Here is an 18,649-nt window from a genome sequence, read left to right on the forward strand (position 1 = left end):
TCCTCGATTCACCGATGATGTTGCATATGTGTGTCCTCGATTTACACCGTAAACAAACTCATCCATTTATGGTGTAAATCAAGGATCTTCCCTTTTCCTTTGTATATACCTTAACTTTTTCGCAACAGCTCCCATTGGTTTTGTACACGTTTTCCAACCGAGGAGTCCTCGATTTGGTTTGTCCTAGATTTGGTTGCTGTCCTCGATTTATCGATGATGTTGCACGTGTGTGTCCTCCATTTACACTATAAACAGGCACATACGTACAGACAGAAGGAACACGCTATCGCAATATCCCCCTCCGGCTTACAGCCAGGGGGATACAAATCCGACAGGCTCTACAGAATGAAGCCTTCAATCCAATATTTAGTACCTCCTGAAAAAGCTTGACAAACTTTTTGGTGCAACTGGTACAAAACTTTAAGAAAATTAAAAAAAGTTATTTCAACTCATCACTCCCCCATACGGGCAATTCCACACTCACGTGAAAAGGCTGGTAGGTGGAAAATATTGAAATCTTCCAAACTACGAGCATCACAACATTATGTGGTGTCAAATTAAAGGGGACAACAAGATCTTTCATTTGAGTGGTGTGCCAATGAGATGGAATGTAGTCAAGTCTGATTTTGGGTAACAAAACCTTTTTTTTTTGGCTAAAAATAATGGATTTTTGGTAGTCATTTTGGCACCTTGTTTTAACATGCAAAATGTGACTGTTATTAAGAGTTTTTGTGTTTAAGGCAGAGAGAAAGAAAAGAGTTACATTATGTTGCAGTTTTTTCTTTACATCTATAGTCCGGCGCCTTTGAATGGATACCAGAGAAAGTGCGCGTTATAAATACTGTATTATTATTATTGTCAAACTCAGATTTTATGCCGTTAGAAACCATGTAGAGGAAGAAACGTGAGTGACGTAACGTGAATGACGTAACGTGAATGACGTAACGTGAATGACGTAACGTGAGTGACGGTACCTCCCTGTAATCTAATGCCCCTTGCATCTAAAATACACACTTATTTGATTTAAAATGGGTTTTCACAAGTAGCTATGGGTTGAATGAAAGGTAAAATATTGCTACTTCTGTGTTGCAGACTACAGTTTGAGGAGACTTTAACAACAATGTGAGTGACGACCAACAAAACACACGTTTCCAAAAAGTGAATAAATGGATTGAATTTTTCTTTCCATTTTTGAGTACCCTTACCCCAAGGTTGTTGTATGCCTGGTTTGATTCAGCTTGATCAAATACTTTTGAAGAAGTGAAAGGTCAAAGTAGCCTCATGCCATATAAATGTAACGTGAGGGATGGGGGAATTGCCTATCATGCATACAAAATTGGCACTAAGGAACTTCTAAAACATGTATCCGGATTACAACTATGTAGACATAAGAATAAGACATGGACTTAGTATATATGTGCCTTCCTTTCAAACAAACCTCCAGGTTGTTGACGTAGGACATTCCAACGTGTTGGTCTTCTCCCTTCACCGCACAGAAACTCAGCGGATAGAAATCGGGATGCACTGGATGGTTACCCAGGGCTTTGAACTGCTGATGGTAGTAGGTCTCCGCGATGAACTTCAGAATCTGCTCGCAGGTACGGTAGTTGTAGGTCAGGACGACGTTTGTGATGTGCAGCAGAAAGAGTCGCTCCAGTAACGACTTGTTGAATTTGGCAGCACGTGCTGTGTCGGAGAAGACCTGGTGACGATAATAGAGTTTGAAATTTGATAAGAGTTTGGGAAAAGATAAAGCCCAGTTTGGTCCAATTCAAGCCCCCTCCAACAATGTCAATAAAAGTCTGTATTATTAGCTAACATTAGTAAACTGAGCGGTGAGACTAAGTTCTAGTCAATTTTGTAAACATACATTTTGCTTCCAAACTTGCTTGGATTGGAATATATGTAAAAGTGAGTGGTGTTTCACGATTCAATCCCAAGAGATTCTTTCTTGGCATAATAAAAAGTTTATACTATCATCAAAATGGCAAGGCCTTCCTAATTCATAGTAAATATAGTAATCGAGTGGAAACATTCCACGAAATGGGAATGAAAATGAAAACAAGATATACAACAGATATTTTAACTTCAAATTTCTATGATTGAATTGGTCTGCTTACTTTAGGGCTCATCTGTATGTGGTCTCCGGCCAGCACAACACATGTGTTTCCTGTTGCCAGGGTCAGCGGTTGCAGTACTTCAGTCTCCAAGGTTTGTCCAGCTTCATCAATCAAGATGTGAGTGAAGTGACCCTGCAGGTTGGCTAATCCCAGGATGCCAGACGTGGCCACCGTTGTGATGACGATGTGGTACTGTCGGATCTTGTTGGCATCTGGAAGTAGTATCTGGCCGGACTCGTCCATCAGGACGTAGGGTCGGACGATAGGATCAATGGAGCTGATCTTGCGGTAGGTGGCGTAGATGCGGAGCATGCGAATGTGGTGTTTGCTCCATGTCTGCTCCACAAATTTGTGGAGATGCTCTGTGATGTACCAGTCAGCCGCACTTTTGAACAAAGTAACACAGTTTTGGTAATCATAAGATTGGGTCGAAATCACTCTTTACAAATAAAATAACCTTTTTTTAGAAAAGTGGGCTTTGCAGTTAGTAACGAGAAAAAATCCAGATAGACCATATAAACACACATTATGTCACTGAACAGTCACTTACCTATCTGCTAACATATATTCAACTGTTTTATAATCAGAGATCTAACTTTACTGAAAATATCATTGAACAAACACAGCTACATGACAAGCATACATCTAGCTACAATGTGTCCACAGTTAGTTACCTGTTGGACCGAGTGCATATTAGGATCCTGCACAATGGCCGTGTTACCACAGCTCTCCTGACGGCCGTTGCCAAAGTGTAGGTCTTTCCAGTTCCAAACGGCCCAAACACCAAGACCGGTCCCACGCCATGCATTGGCATAGCGTCGCTTCCACCATGCTTACAGATGTAACTTGCTGCACGCTCTTGACGGAAGTTTGTCTCCTGAAGATGATCGGCATCGATAAAGGGAAACCTGAATATAAACATAAAAGAAGCAATGTCACCGAACAAGTAGATGAGGTCCACGATAATTTCAACAATCCTTTTAGGTCAGTTCAGTCTGTATGCATAGTTACCATACCTCACACATATTCATCAACAATGGGCTGATCTGTTAAGCCCTGCCCCCTGATATTTTAACCAATCATAGCAGCGAGTGCGCAACCTAATGTCTGACAGAAGTCCACAATGCAAGTACTTATGAATGAAGCCTGTGGCATAATATGCAAAGTGGGTATGACTGAATCCAGAATGATCCACTCTTACCGTTGAGGTTTGTTGGGCGGTGGGAAGACCATGTCCATATTGTGCATCTCTTCAACGGCGTAATGCTGATGGCAGAACGGAAGCCGGTTCAACTGGAACTGAACCTGGACAGTCCGTGTGGCACCATCTGTCAGATTTTGTTCACCGACACAAGCTGGACTGAGTTTCAGGTTGATGTTGTCCTGAGCTTGACTTCCGTAATCCTGATCACGGAGGATGGCTGCCTCATACACCTTCAAAATGTTAGGAATGATAATATTCAGTCAGTGTTTAATCTGAGGTACACTGTGTGCAAGGCCATGCTAGTTAAAAAAAAAATACTAGTTTGCCTTGAAAACAATTCTCCTGCAAAAGTGTTAAATAGACAACCCAGTGCCATTCAAAGATACAGGATGAAATCCAAAGCAGCACAGCTAAACCAACACTCCTGGCTTTGACACACATTCGCTTTTTTTACAAAATATAATGAAATACCCTTAAAGCCAGAGTCCATCATTTGCAGCTATCCAAAAACTAACTGATATAATTATTGTTGAAAAACATACTTGGTTGAAAGATAGTAACAGGACTAAACTGCCTGTGAAATTATTCTTTCTGGCAAGCTGTTATTTTGAAGAAATAAACGAAAGAAGGCCTTTCCAACGGTGCGTCTTTAGAAGCACCAATGGAAATTTCCGTTTATATTTTTTATTTTTTTTATTCGGCGAAGTGCACGCAAGCGTTGACACGACGCACAGGCGCGTGGTTGCTATAATTCATCGGATTGGTGCACGACATCGCGTAGCTGCAATCGGCTCAGTGAGAATGTTTCTCGAGCCCTGAATTCAGGCCTGATTTAAAACATGATTCAGCAACTTTTGATTTGAAATCGAGATCCTAGAATGTTGTTTTTCTCGAAATATACAGCTGAAACTGAGCTGAAACTTCATCACGTTGGTTGTTCAGCACCCTTGTTTAGATTTTTAGCACTTTTGTTGTTTCAAACGAACAAAATGCACAAATTACAAATGATGGACTATACCTTTAATCTGATTGGTGGATCATTGATTGCATGTCATTGAACTGTTGGCTGAGCTCTGATAGCTCTGATACTGTACATTCATAGTACAAGTTTACAAGGTACCAATTAGATGACGAAGATTTATTCAGGATATTCAAAGGGGGAAACCCAATATTGGATTTATTGAGGTGTTGTATAAAACGAACAATGAATGTTTCACATTCGTTCATTTCATTCGGTGACAGATGGAATGTACCACTCCACTCTGCTTTGCCTCGTGGAATGGAACATTCCATCAGTCACTGCATGAAATTATTCTTACCATTGCATTCATAAACATTCATTATTCGTATATTATATAACTGACATACAGATCCTTGTCATTTGATTGGTGGAACTCACATCATGTGGCATTCGTTATTGCTCCCATTCATGCCGCGGCTCAAAAAGTACTATCCGCCCATGTGGAATGGGAAATACTATTCAACAGTTAGGATCATTCTTGTTCCATGGCACGTTATTTGTGTGCAAATGCATGCTGGTGTGCGCATTCAGCATTGCACGTAGCGCGTATTGTTCCAAAGAGCCAGCACTACAGAGTTAAGTTCAAACATTTGTAAAGGGATGGTTTGGAAGAGAGAAGTACATTTTCCACCAAGTTTGTACTGAAATAAAAGTTCAAGTATGACAAATGACAAAGATCTATATGTTAGTTATATAAAACAAATACTGAATGGCTTTCAATTGTGAGATGAAAGGAATATCATCGTTCGGTAAAATATGGACTTTTCCAGTTCACGAGGCAAAGCCGAGTGAACTGGAAAAATCCAGATTTTATCGAGCGATAATATTCCTCCCATTTCACTCTGAGCCACTCGATATTTGTATATTAGCCAATGTTTTGTTGCAAATATAGCGTTGATATGACCAACTACTAAACAGACTAATCCATGTACAAAGTAGGATCACAAGTTCATGGTATTCTACTGTACCTATTGCTCAGGCGGTTTAGGGTTTGCCCTTTAGTGCGGGGAGGTGTTTGTTTTTTTATTTATTTATCTATTTTACATGACAGCATACCTTGTTTGTCTTATCAAATTTGAGCAGCATTTTCTTCACACTCCTCATGATGATCTGACTAGCCTCTGAATCGTCCATGAGGGCCTGCTTCAGATTAATGCTGGCATACATCTGACCATCATGAGACACAAGGTAGCCCTGACCTGCCAATTCAATGCTCGCTGCCGCGTTCAGCGTTGTTTCAATAGAGAACCTGAAAGTTAAAGCCATGTAGAAACATTGGTTTTTACCCCACTATTAAAAAACGCAGCGCATCCAGGCAGGCATGCAGTGGAAAGCCACGGTGCGCCGTGTGCACGCACGCCGTACACACAAACTACGTGCGTACAGGCAACTCTCCAAAAGTGCTATCATTTTCGTTTCCCTTTCCGTTGACTTTTTTCAAATCGTAGATCGTTGTCATTTATATCAATATAAAGCTTGAATATCAATGTTTTACACACACCTTGTTCCCTGGTAAAAAACATGAATTTTCATCTTGAAAAACGATGCTGAAATTTTCAAAACTTCGTCTCTCCACTCTTTGTGAACCGATCGACCTAGAACACACACCATGTGAAAGCATGTCTTCGGATCTATTCGGAAAAGCCCACGGTGAAGCTCTCCAGCCAATCAGAACGCCCGGTTTTCCTCTGGAAAATTTCACCCCGAAACCGAGTGCATACGAAGTGCCGCGAAAAGCGGTGCTGCGTCATGACCTTCAAGATCGGCACGAGAAAGTGATCGCAAAGTATGGGCACCGCGTTACTTCTGTCGCCATAAAACCAGATCAACGAAGAATTTGACAATGAATTTCGGTGGAAGTACACATGAAATACTCAGAATAAATGTCTCCAAATTTGAAAACATCGGTTGAGCACTTTTTTTGTTATGATTTTTCAAAGTTCATCAGGACATTTGAGCCTGTGTGCTTGGTTCCGCGTGTGCGTGTGTTGAGGTTAAGACTCCTGTAATTCGACACCCCACTGAAGTGCCTACTTTTAAGGGAATTGCGATATTATCTTTCAGATGCATTTATAATAAGCTAAGGGATGTAGTTTAATATGTACATGTACGTACGTAGGGCCTTCCTTGTTGCTCGAGAGTTGAGAAGTTTTCTTTGCCGCCATCATGCAATATTGTCGAATAGCACGCAATAGCAGTGAAAACTCTGCAAAATATGAGCTAAATCTATGTCCCATGATTCAAAGACATTGTTTTACTCCTGTTTGTACGAAAATATGCACCGGTTCTCGTACAAAAATCAATTTCGACGGAACAATTGCCATGGGCTGCGTACAAAACTTGCTGCACGTGCGTAAAGGGAATTCCCCTTGGTGAGAAATGGCCTGTGTAATACAAAGGAACCAAGGGCACCAGCGTTCAGGTGCCTTTTGAACACGCTGGTATCCGACAGTAGCGTACATTCCGTGTATTGGGCAATCACATTGTGAGTGCGTGCGGCGTGTGAACTGGTCGATCTTCGTCTGCACTGCAGGTTGGCCTTGTCTAGTCTAGACCCGTGAATGTGGCGGTATACACTGCAACGCGTACATCGTATTGAACAGCTTTCGATCGGCAAACTTCGGCAGGAATAGAATTTTCGTTTGAGTCCGGAAATTTAACAAGCACTTTTATGACCAATACACGCACAAAACCTTATTCGCGAACTTTGAGTTGCGTAGGATCTGTCATTCCAAAGAAATTTCGAGTCTCAAACGGAAATTCTATTCCCGGCGATGCTGGCCGATCGAAAGCTGTTCAATGAGATGTACGCGTGGCGGCGGATACCGCCACGTTCACGGGTCTAGGCCTTGTCATGTTTACAGTTTGAGAAGTTCGTCTCGTTTATGTTTCCACCGCGAATCGAGCCCAGAAATCAGTAGGATGTGCATTGGTCGGTTCATATTAAATCGTACCGTGTAAAATGAATTTGAAATGAAGCTCTTTGAAATCGTGTCATCGATTGAAAAATCGTTAAAATATGTTTATTCATATACTTTCATAATCGATTTTCACCATCCCAGTAGTTTTGTGCGGATGATCTAATTTCCTTGCCCGACTTTATATTTATATCCCATTTTAAACCGTCCCCGTTTAGTCTGACTGCGGAAAGTATTCATTGAGAGGTTTCCCGGTTGATACCCGGTTTAATACATAGGCCTACGGCACCGTATTAAATTCCACCCTGGGAATTGGAACATAATCAAAATATATTTCTACCGAGAAAGAAAATAACGTTACAGCCTTCCTCCAAAAGTAATACAATGTATATCTTTGGTGATAACGAGATTGTCTGTGGAAGTTCTACTAGAAGCTGGCAAAATAATCCTGGCAACTATTGTGTCGGTGTATTTAAACTGCACCTTGCAAGATGGTGATTTGTTTGCATCATACAGCAAGAAATCAGTGTCGGCGCGCTGCGGCGGGCTGTGTGTATTAAGTGCGTTCAGCCGTGTCACCTATTGTTATTCATGTTTTCCACCTGCGCCGCACGGCGCCGTGCTATCGGCAGGCCGAGAGAAGCTGGAGTGCGGGCCAGTGCGGCGCAGTGGGAGCAGTGAAGCGGATCGCGGCGCGCCGAGTAATTTTTTATGGACGCTCAGCCTAAGCAATTCTACATCACGGATAGCATCTACTACATGGATGCCTCCTATTACCAACCAAAACACGCCCTACAAGATTTATTCCAGAGGACATTTCAGTATTTTACCGGTATTATAAACAACAGCGTTTTGTAGTTTCTATCAGACGCATAACAATAAAAATCAAGTTACTGTCAAGGGATCTGATTAAACACTTATTGCAAAGTTGGATTTTTGTTTTAACGCCTTTTTCCTCAGACTTTCACTTTTGGTATTTCATTTAGAAACCAACCACTGTTGTGCAACTTTCAGCATCTAGCAAGAGTGAAAGAGTTTGAGATTTGTCTAAGTTAGTCACCTAGCGATGCGCTTGGTCTGTTCCCTTTCCTCCAGGTGTAGCATCTTGTGCATGTGAAGCTTGTAGTTATCACGGTCCAGTCTACCCAACTCGATATCATCAATGCTGAGCGAGGTTGGAGGCTTGTAGGTAGCTAGGAGTTTCTCCTCAAAGGCTGTCTGTTCTTGGTCTACGGGAGCCCCATCTAGGAACTTGACGATCTCACTGTTGCTGCTGTCCCAGGTCTGGATTTGCTTCTTATGCTGGATCTTCTGGAAGGTTTCAAAGTGTTGCTCTGAGCCCACATGGATCTGCGGGATGAGAAGTGATGTCAGTTGTAAACATGCAGTCATAGGTGAAAATCCTGGAAATCAGGACAAATCCTGACCCCCAAAAAAGCTGAATTCAGGAAAAATCCTGACAACAGCAACTTCTAAATCTCCCTTCTTGTATGGAAGCTCACAGTTATGAAAAGTTACACTGCAGTGATTTTATTTGTTTCATGCATAGTGAGTTACAAGCCTTTATCTTCTTGACTAATGGGCAAGACATAAGAAAACAGTTGTTGACTGTTGTGATGTGGGATATATCCTTTTTAACCCCTCACCCCGGGTGCTATGGGCTCTTCGGTGCTACGAAAGCCATATCCTACATCACAGCAGTCAACAATTGTTGCTTGTCACTGCTGAGGGTGTACTAAAGCACATCATCCACAGTGCAACAATAACTCACCTCCAACTTGCGGACAAGGACAGGTTCACTCCCGAAGTCAAAGAGCACCCACTGGTTGAAGCTGCCCAGCATCCTAGAGTGGAAGAGGACATCAATGTGGTACGTCTCCCCGTCTCCTTCAGTGATGCGGTTGCCAGGGCAGACCTGTGGTTTGTCCTCGCCTTTAGGACTGGACAGGTAGAAGTGCAGGCGGTGGTCATCATACAGGAGGCCTACTCGCTTCAGAGATTGCTGATGGGATATCAATTATAGGAAACAAATTGCATGAACAAACAATGCATATCCTATGGGCCTGATGCAGAGCTTATTGGCTTGTAAATGCAGGATGTATGGTCCTAATGCAAAACCTATGATGGGCTTATGCAAAAACTATGGACCTAGTGCAGAACCTATGGGTTTATGCAAAAACTACAGGCCTTGCGCAGAACCTGAGCTTATGCAAAAAACTATGGGCCTTGTGTAGAAATTATTAGCCTTATGCAGAACCTATGGGTCTAATTCAAATCCTATGGGCCTAATGCAGAACCTATGGGCCTATTGCAGACCATGTGGGCACAATTATTGGCCTGAATGCAGAACTCACGGACCCCGTGCCTAACTCATGGGCCCAATGATAAAGTTGAGATGCGCACACATTGAATTGTGCATTTACCAGTTGCAAATCCTTAATGCACATTCTGAAATATTCTGATGGACATAAAATCTAAGCACAGCAGTTTGAGATTAGAAACCTTTAATAGTCCTAATACAATTCGGACTAGCTTATACCAAGTACATATATTGCACGATGCTTCTCCAACAGATTTGTGCGCATCTTGCACTACATTTAGTTAAAAGCACGATGGACATGTGGATTTTGGGCCTTAGTCATTTATGCACATCATAAAATGTCTAGAATGTTCATTCAAAACTGTAGAGTCAAGAAATCTTGCTCCTACCTGCTTCTTGGACTTGATGAGGAACTTCCAGGTAAATGTGAAGGTGGTATCTGCTTTTCTCTCAGTGTGAAGGAACTTGTTCAGATCTTGAGGGCACTGGATGTGGATACCTGGCAACTCCTCAATGATCTTGCACAATGGAAACAGGGAACAAATGCAACGTTTTCAATTACGATAAATCAACATTGCATGTAGAGACTTTGGAGTAAAGTGTAGGATGTGCATAACTATGCCCTCTGAAAACAACATAAATAGCTATAGTTACAAAACGGGTACGACATTTTGCAGTACGGTTTGGAAAAAAAATACACATGTGCTCACACAAAACATGTACAAGTCTCTATTACATTGCTTGTTGCAAGTCTAGTCTGAAAGCATTGTGGATTGTTGATGGTGGGTAACCTTGCTTATCTTGTTTATTATGGAATACAAACAAATCCATGAAGGGACACGTACAACAAAATGTAGTACGATTTCCATAATTTATGCACAACTCCAGTGTTAATTAGTCAAAAAGACCTCATCTTTGTCCAATGATGGATTTGGGTTTCTGGAGGGTGTCTTCTGGAATTTTTTTTTACAGTTAGTGTAAATACCCAGGATCAGGGCTGGATTAAGCCCTAGGCACCAGTGTTTCGTAGGCCCTACTCTGCACCAGTCACCAGCACCAGTTTCATGTTGACGTACTAAGCAAGACAGGCTAAACTGATAGCTCTATAGCCTGTTGGCACACTGTGGTATTTTTGTAGGCCCTCAAATTTTTCGTAGGGCCCCCAAAACTGTGTAGTCCTAAGGGAACGGTGCCTACTGTGCCTATTGGATAAATCGGGCCTGCCTAGGGTAAATGGGCTTGCATCAAGTTATTTAGGTATGTTTGGACTAGGAACTTGTAAAAGATGAATCCCTTTTCTAATTAACACCAGAGTTCTGCATAAATTATGAAAATCGTACTGCAGTTTGTTGTATGTGTCCCTTGTGGAGGGTTTGTGTTAACAGTGTACAATGTTTCTGTCAATGACGACCACTTTTGTTATTGGTTGATTTCTTTCAACATAGCATTAGCCAAACTGAACTGCTATTCTGACTTTGGACCTACCACGCTCGTTTCATTGGTTGAGTAGTTGTACTTCTCCAGGACTTCATCCATGAAGGCATACAGCTTCTGATCCTTAGCCTTCTTCATTTTCATCATGCGGTATTGGTGCCGTTCACGCCATTCTTCCAGTTCCTCAGAGCTGTGAGCATGGGTACAGTTGTTCTTGTCGGCTGGGGAGTTGGTAAAGACACACGCCTTCCTCTTGTGCCTGAGTTAAACAAAATAATTAGTTTCTTTGTTGATAAACAAATGATAGTAATTACTTACTGCTATGATTGAACATTGAACTTCTACACGGTTCAAACCTACGACATCAAGATACAGTACCTCTACCAACAGATTCAATGTTGCTGGTCTCCCAATTTATCATTATTTTGATCTGAAGGTGCCAGTTAGAGGTATCAAGGCCATTCGACATTGATTCCTAGATTTTCATCACTCAATCCTTCACATTGTCTTCTCCCAAGGGAGCCAGTGGATTTCATTTGAAACAAAAGGTTTTGAATCACCTGGGAGACCAGTGGATTCCACTGAATGGGCAACCCAGTTAAAATAAGAATGAAATAAATAAAATAAGTTCATTTTGAAACAAAAAGTTTTGAATCCGCCAACAACTAGAAAGCTTGTACTTACTGTTCACATTCCCGGTACTCCCCATTCAGAACACTCCATGGTGGGCTGCGGTACTTCCACTGCCTCTCCTTGTCGGAGTTGACCTTTGCCCTGTGATCGATGGTCTGGGTGTGCTGCTGCAATTGCCAGTTCTGAGCAAAGCCGCGGTCACAGTAACTGCAGTAGTAGCGCTGGACCGTGAAGTGCCCCGGGATCACTTGGGATGGGGTTGCGGCGTCGCAAGATGATGAAGCGTTGGATGCTGCCGTAGCGTTGGACGCTGCCGAGCTGTTGGAGCTTGCTGCTGAGGATCTCTGCACAATCAACATCACTTCATCAAGTGTCTTCACTTTACGCCAAGAAAATAAAAAGCATTTGACATTAAGTCCTGATATGTATTGGAACTTAGTTTTAATACCACCTATTTCACACGATTTTGTCTGAAGTAGCGTAGGATAAAGTAGTAACTCTATCTTGGAAAATACAATTGGTCTGCTGCTTGTTAACACTTCATCTAAGGTTTGTAGTTGGACTGGACCAACTGCCAAAATATGTGCTGGCTGTAGGTGGGTGATTTTTTTTAGGAATGAGTAATGCATGCTGCAAAAGGAAAACCCTATTGTTATTTGTAACAGAAACTTGATGCAAATTCCAGCTTTGTCTAGGAAATTCCAATTCAACAAAAACACCTGAATTCGAGTTATTGTCTCTGAAAAGCAGCAGCTCTTTGAACTGAACAAACATTTCTTGTAATACTTGTCATGATTACTGTGATTGGGAACTTCCCCATTGAGAAATGCCACCCACAGAGAAGCTAAACCCCTTGTTTTGAAAACCTGAATTCAGAGAAATTTGCCTCTGAAAAGCAGTCGTTTTTTTGTTACCGAACATACCTTGTATTACTGGGAATAGGAATTTCCCCAATGAGAAATGTCACCCACAGAAGCTAAACCCCTTGTTTTGAAACCTCAATTCAGGAAAGTTTGTCGCTGAAAGGCAGCAACTCTTTGAACTGAACATACATTTCTTGTTTGCTTGTCACGATTACTGGAATTGGGAATTTCCCCGATGAGAAATGTCACCCAGAGAAGCTAAAACCCCTAGTTCTGAAACCTCAATTCAGGAAAATTTGTCGCTGAAAGGCAGCAACTCTTTGAACTGAACATACATTTCTTGTTTGCTTGTCACGATTACTGGAATTGGGAATTTCCCCAATGAGAAATGTCACCCAAGCTTAACTCCTTGCTGAAAAAAAGGATTATACTATTTTTGGCATAAATCTTCTGGCTTGATGTGATACATGTATGACATTGGAATGATAAAAATACAATGTAATTCTATTATGTAATTACCAATGTTGTAGTATTTGTACTTGAGTACGGTGGAATGTCGCTATAATGAACATCACGGGGTCCACAAAAATTGTTTGTAACAGCGATCGCTTGGTATAGCGACTTTAAGCCAATAATTACCAGCTTGTGGTTTTCACACATTAGTGGCGCCCTCTTATGACCAATGTTATAGCGCAGTTTCCATAATTCCGTAAGCAGAACTTCACCCTATATGCCCTGGTAGTTACTGAATGACGACTTTGAAAACATGCAACTATTGAATCATGTTGTACAGTTTTTGAGCTTACACGAGTGGCTTTTCCATTCTATTCCTTGGGGAAATATATCCATTTATCGTCACTTCGGTTGACATTTTCCAACAATGTTCGGTTACATATTGTACACAAAAATCGGGAGCCAAGAATGATGTTCGGTGTAGCCGAATGTTCAGCATAGTGACGTTTCACTGTACATTTGTCGGTAGTTGTACTCATACTTGTAGTCACGAAAATGTACTCGTACTCATACTCGTACTCACAAGACAAAAATTACTTACACTAGTGCTCGTACTCATGACAAAGTACTCATACTCTTGCAAATAGGGCTGTCTAATTTCGAATAATTTAGTATTCAATTACTCGAAACTGTGTTTCACCAAATATTTATTAATATTCTGCAACTTCGTGCATGCAGTGCTGCCTGTAAAAAGTTGCACGAAGAGTATGCCAGTTACAATTTGCGTGCGGCAATCGATATGGGGCACATGAGTGATTTGCAGTATCTTATAACTGTAAAGGGCGTTAACCTCTTAAAAGGATGTGAACGATGAACCACGCATGCCATCCACCAAAAAAGTTACCGTCAGTTGACAAAAAAGTGGCACCTGACAATAATGTGCGATAACTTTATAAATAACATCACATTCGTGTGTGTATTTTCATAGTGTTTTTGTTTTCAAATATTCAAACCGGTAAAAGCTATTCGAATATTTGGTTGATGATCGAATATTTGAGTATTCGGTATATGGCAGACAGCCCTACTTGCAATTGTTCTGCAAGAATTCTACAAAATTTTAAGAACTACGTGCAGGAAAAGAACCAGTTTTTACATTTGTTTCATGCCTAGTTAAACAGTAAAAATCCCTGAGAACACGCGTACCCACTGTACTTGTACTCATGGAAATGTACTGGATTACAACACTGGCAATTACTCACGTTAATCAGTTTAAAGTGTCAATCAATTTAATGAATGAAAACATATGATACAGGGTGACTCAGTCTGATGAACTTAAATCCTGGGAGTTTTCGGAGTGATAATTCGTCATCAGTTTCTAAAACTTCATTTGAATAAAACAAAATCTTGTCACATTTTTGAAATCTTCCTTGGAAAGTTCCCCACATTTACCGCAAATTAGTTCCAAGTTGGCAACGTTAGTTGTCTTTACAATCTTCAGTTGTCAGTACTACTCACGATTGTACGTAGCCATGTATTTCCAGAGTGCGCCTTCCTCATCAAAGTGAGGAAACATACATTCTGCTCGACGGCACTTGTCAAGGTGTCGGCACAGTTTCGGATGAATCTCCCGTCGTAGGTTGGGATGACGAGGCTTGACAGGGCAATACTTCTTCTTGGATGCTGTGAACACAACCACCATCTTGTGCTGCCACGGATGCGGGTTGCTTCCAGCACAGTATGCAGGCTTGCGAGGGTTCTGGCCGACGCACTGGTTATTCCGCGGGAAGCACATCCCGCACACGTATCTGATGTCGTGGAAGAATTTGGGTATGGCCTGGGATATCGCTGGGGTCGGTAGGGGTTGACTGGCAGACGGGGCTGGAGTCCTGGCGGCAGTAGCAGCAGGGGCGGGGCCTGACGGTGATGGTGGGGGGCGAGAGACTGCTTCTGAGCACAGTTGAACTATGGTGTCACGCACCAGTGAGTACAGAACCTCAAATTCCCAGACCTCTATTTCAACCTGTTTCAAAAATTCCAGAAACCGACAGTTTTAACAAAAATTGTGCTCTAGATGATCAGGGGGTAGACAGCACACTGTATGATATTGACTTGTTTTTACTATTTTCTTTTGTATCGCAAATAAACTATCATCAAACATACCAACAGAAAATCAGATTGTTAATACATTCTGTAGTAACATTGTATTTAAACAACAAACAATGAAAATGCATGATACTAAAGATTCCTGGACTTAGTGTTATTCTGAATGTATGCTCAACATCCTAAGTGCTCATCATGTATACTGAGCACTATACTTTATTTGATCATAAAGCAATCAAAGTTGTCAGAGCATAAATGTATATATAATCCAATACTGGAGCTCAAAACCTCTGATTTTTCTCACAGATCCTAGGAAAGACCAGAGCCTAATTTCATGGTTGTACAAACCATAGAAATAGCAGCAAGTTTATGTATTTTCAGCAGCAGTTAGCTTATGTTATAGGTCAGCAAGGAAATTTGGCCAATGTGCATGTGCACATCCCCTTGTGTGCTCACAGAATTAGTGCAGAGTTTAAGCTAGTACTGTAAGCACAGACTGGTCATCATAGGTGCATTACTCTATGGTTAGCAGAGCCATGAAGTTTCTGTCTGAGACACTTTTGGAGCGACTCCACTTGCCAGAATCTTGTTTATTTATTGCAAAATTCTTTAGAGGGGAAAAATTAATTACCAGATTATGAGCAAACTTGCAGAGATCTCCAAACCGACATCCAAAGCGTCTCTGGAGGTTGTTGCACAGGTAAGCCCTGGCCGGTATCCCCTTGGGCTTAGGCCGGACCTTCTGGTACCTGGTCCTACGTCCCTCATTCAAGACATGGACCAAGGCTTTGCTCAGCTCCCATGGATGTTGGCTATCCTCATTGCTGCACATTGGCCTAGTGGGGCTCTTTAAAGCCATGACCTGCGGCGCTCCATCAAAACAACTCCCACATAAGTACAGGAAGTGACCCCTGACCCTTGACATGAGCTCCAGGTGCGACTTTCTGTCTCTGATCAAGGGAGGCTTCTTGGCTTGTTCCGGCAGGACCGCTTTAGCAGCATTCGGGACGGCGATGGCGGCCATCTTGCTAGCGCTCCTGCCGATCTCAGGCCGAGGCTGCATCCCCTTGGCTCTGTTGGGAGTATGATGCGACACCACTTGGAAGCCACCTTGTTCCCGACTAGGCTCCTCTTTGAGCTGCTTCACCCCGATTCCCTGGGAGTATCGAAGGTACGTGACAATCTCCTTGCCATTGAAGTGGCCTGCACGGTCAGCATCCCATATCATCACTTCCTCCCGACTGTGGCAGAACCAGCAGGATTCCTCACCAACTTTGCATGGCACGCCAGTGTTGAACTGTTCACACAGGGTGTATGGACCCAGGAAATCTGGCTTGGTTCTGCGACGGATCTTCCCCCAAATCTGTTGACATAATACAAAAAGAAGAAAAGTTGTAGCATCAGGCTTTGCACAAATTAAAAAGGAAATCACTCTTGTAAAGTACAATTTCAAGCGTTTATTTGGCATCTGGTAAGTTTTTAAGCTCAGGATGTTATCTCAGCATTTGCCCTTTTCAATACAATGTTATGCACATGAATAGACATCTTGGTTAAACCAAGAATATTTCTGAATGAGCGATCTGAAGGTGTGTGACATTGGCTGAGATACCGTATCAATGGAATAGGGCCGAAAAAATCTTTGAAAAAAATTCAAATGAACCACAAAGGGAAATTGACTAAGTGAATTATAACAAATGAAAAGTTGAACAAAGAAATTGACTGGTCCCCGTTTGTTATTTCCCAGGTCTTATTGTGACTTTGGGTGTGATCCCTGGCTGTATGGTTTATGGCATATACAGGTTTACAGCTTTTGACCAAAGATATTGACTAATTGGGGAACCGCAAGCATGGGCTGGAGAGCTTAGTTGGTAAGAGCACCGGAACAGTTATCCGGAGGTTGACTGTTCAAGCCCTGCTTAACTTTTCAAATGTAAAATTGAAGATATGGGCACCTCATTTAAGTGTGGGTTAAGATTTCAACAGAGATCTTCCCTTTAAACCTGCACCAGCACACACACTCATGTTTTACTATACTCTCGAGGACAATGCTTTGTGTTTCCCTTTGTCCCTGAAATATAACTCTCTCCCATAGATTAAGCACAGAACCGTACGATCGAGGACCGTTTTCAACAAAAGACGCAACGCCCCAGACTGAAAGGATCTGTTGTTCTCCCTTTGTGTGTCGGTCCTCGGGGGTTATGTACAACATGTACACTATTGCAACATTTCAGGTCACTCTAAGATGCATAGAAGTTACTATCCAAAGGACACAAACACATGTCCACCAGCCAGACCTAAACATCTGAAGCTTCTTTGGTAAACCAAACTATACACAAACTGATCTAGGAACAAACCTCATTAGAAGGAGTAGACACGCTGCCTAGCCTGCACACCAACCACCCACCGAAGCAATGATGAGAACTGTGTGGCTGGTACCTGTGCGCCTGGTAACCGTACTTCCCGGCAACAGTTAGGTAGCACTTTTCACAAGCAAGTCTGTGAGAGAAAGGGCAGACAATGTTCGCTTGTTCAGAAAATATCAAGAACATAATGAACCATCTCAAACTGGCACTTTACAATACAGATTAGAGATGGGATGCACACTACAGAATGGTGCCAAGCATTTGTCACAAAGCGGTTAGCCACTTTTCAGCTAAAACGGCCAACTTCCTGAATCAAGTGTCCAGCACATCACATCCTTCTTGGTTACCCCAAAGGAATTACAAGCCTCAAAAAGAAAAAGGACAGCTATTCACAGAAAAAAAGTCAAAATTAAAATGCACGCGCATAAAGTAACTGTAAAACATGCAGTGCCCTCATTGCCTTGTGCAAATTGAAAACTTGTTAGGCATTAGCTACACAAGGACAAATGATGCACAACGCAGAAAGGTGGATAACCTTGCCAGTGGCAACTTTTCTCGCATTAGCGCACTAATTTTAAGTGGGCATGACACTATAAATGTGCTACTTTGGATATCAAACATTTCAACTGTATCAACAGAGGAAAGTGTGACTTGCAAAGTTTGCGTCAGAGTGAAGTTTGTTTGGGTAATTTTATTTGGTTTTTATTATTTTTTATTATTTTTATTATAGACGTAAAAGTTATGAACACTGTTGGAGAGCTTGACGAAGAAATAAGTCTCTAGCCTGTTTTAGTAGGAATCAAGCATCGGGGAAGGGCAAAAAGTCAACCAGTGATATAGCCTTGGTCACGGTGTTCTGAATAAACAAAGAGTCCAATCCGGCGATCGAAGGTCGGCCGCAAACAACCATAGCTGTATGCTATTCACGCACATGTACTGCACGAAACTTGAACAGCGACCTCACGTGGCTAGGCTGCAATATGCAAATCAGCTGGTGCTGAACGAGCGCCTTTGAACAACCGTGAGTCTTGCGTCTGTTTTTCTTTATTTAGTCACTGGAATTCCAGCGATGATCCCGTATGCAATTAAAGACTCAGTACTCAGTCGTGGAGGCTCATATTTTACATGGACATAGAGTTAGATAGTGTGGCTACAATCTCCAAAAAGTTTGGAGTGCGCAGACCAAATATAACTCCATGTAAATCGGTGGACAAAATAAC

General features: G+C 42.0%; 1 protein-coding gene across 4 annotated transcripts in view; it reads right to left on the reverse strand.

Moving 5' to 3' along the window:
* LOC119722656 (helicase with zinc finger domain 2-like) overlaps positions 1–18,649 on the reverse strand; it is a 56,051-nt gene that overhangs the window by 14,625 nt on the left and 22,777 nt on the right. For all 4 annotated transcript variants that reach the window (XM_038192890.1, XM_038192888.1, XM_038192889.1 and 1 more), the window contains exons 14-26: positions 17,421–17,562; positions 15,698–16,429; positions 14,482–14,986; positions 11,702–12,029; positions 11,069–11,276; positions 9,973–10,101; positions 9,035–9,265; positions 8,324–8,613; positions 5,402–5,594; positions 3,322–3,554; positions 2,795–3,028; positions 2,121–2,505; positions 1,439–1,702 (exon numbers count right to left, since the gene is read on the reverse strand). In XM_038192890.1, the coding sequence (XP_038048818.1) occupies positions 1,439–1,702; positions 2,121–2,505; positions 2,795–3,028; positions 3,322–3,554; positions 5,402–5,594; positions 8,324–8,613; positions 9,035–9,265; positions 9,973–10,101; positions 11,069–11,276; positions 11,702–12,029; positions 14,482–14,986; positions 15,698–16,429; positions 17,421–17,562 (3,874 nt within the window). The remainder of the gene's footprint in view (positions 1–1,438; positions 1,703–2,120; positions 2,506–2,794; positions 3,029–3,321; positions 3,555–5,401; positions 5,595–8,323; positions 8,614–9,034; positions 9,266–9,972; positions 10,102–11,068; positions 11,277–11,701; positions 12,030–14,481; positions 14,987–15,697; positions 16,430–17,420; positions 17,563–18,649) is intronic.

This window comes from Patiria miniata, unplaced genomic scaffold (genome assembly GCF_015706575.1).
Source record: "Patiria miniata isolate m_02_andy unplaced genomic scaffold, ASM1570657v1 HiC_scaffold_16, whole genome shotgun sequence".
NCBI lineage: Eukaryota > Metazoa > Echinodermata > Asteroidea > Valvatida > Asterinidae > Patiria > Patiria miniata.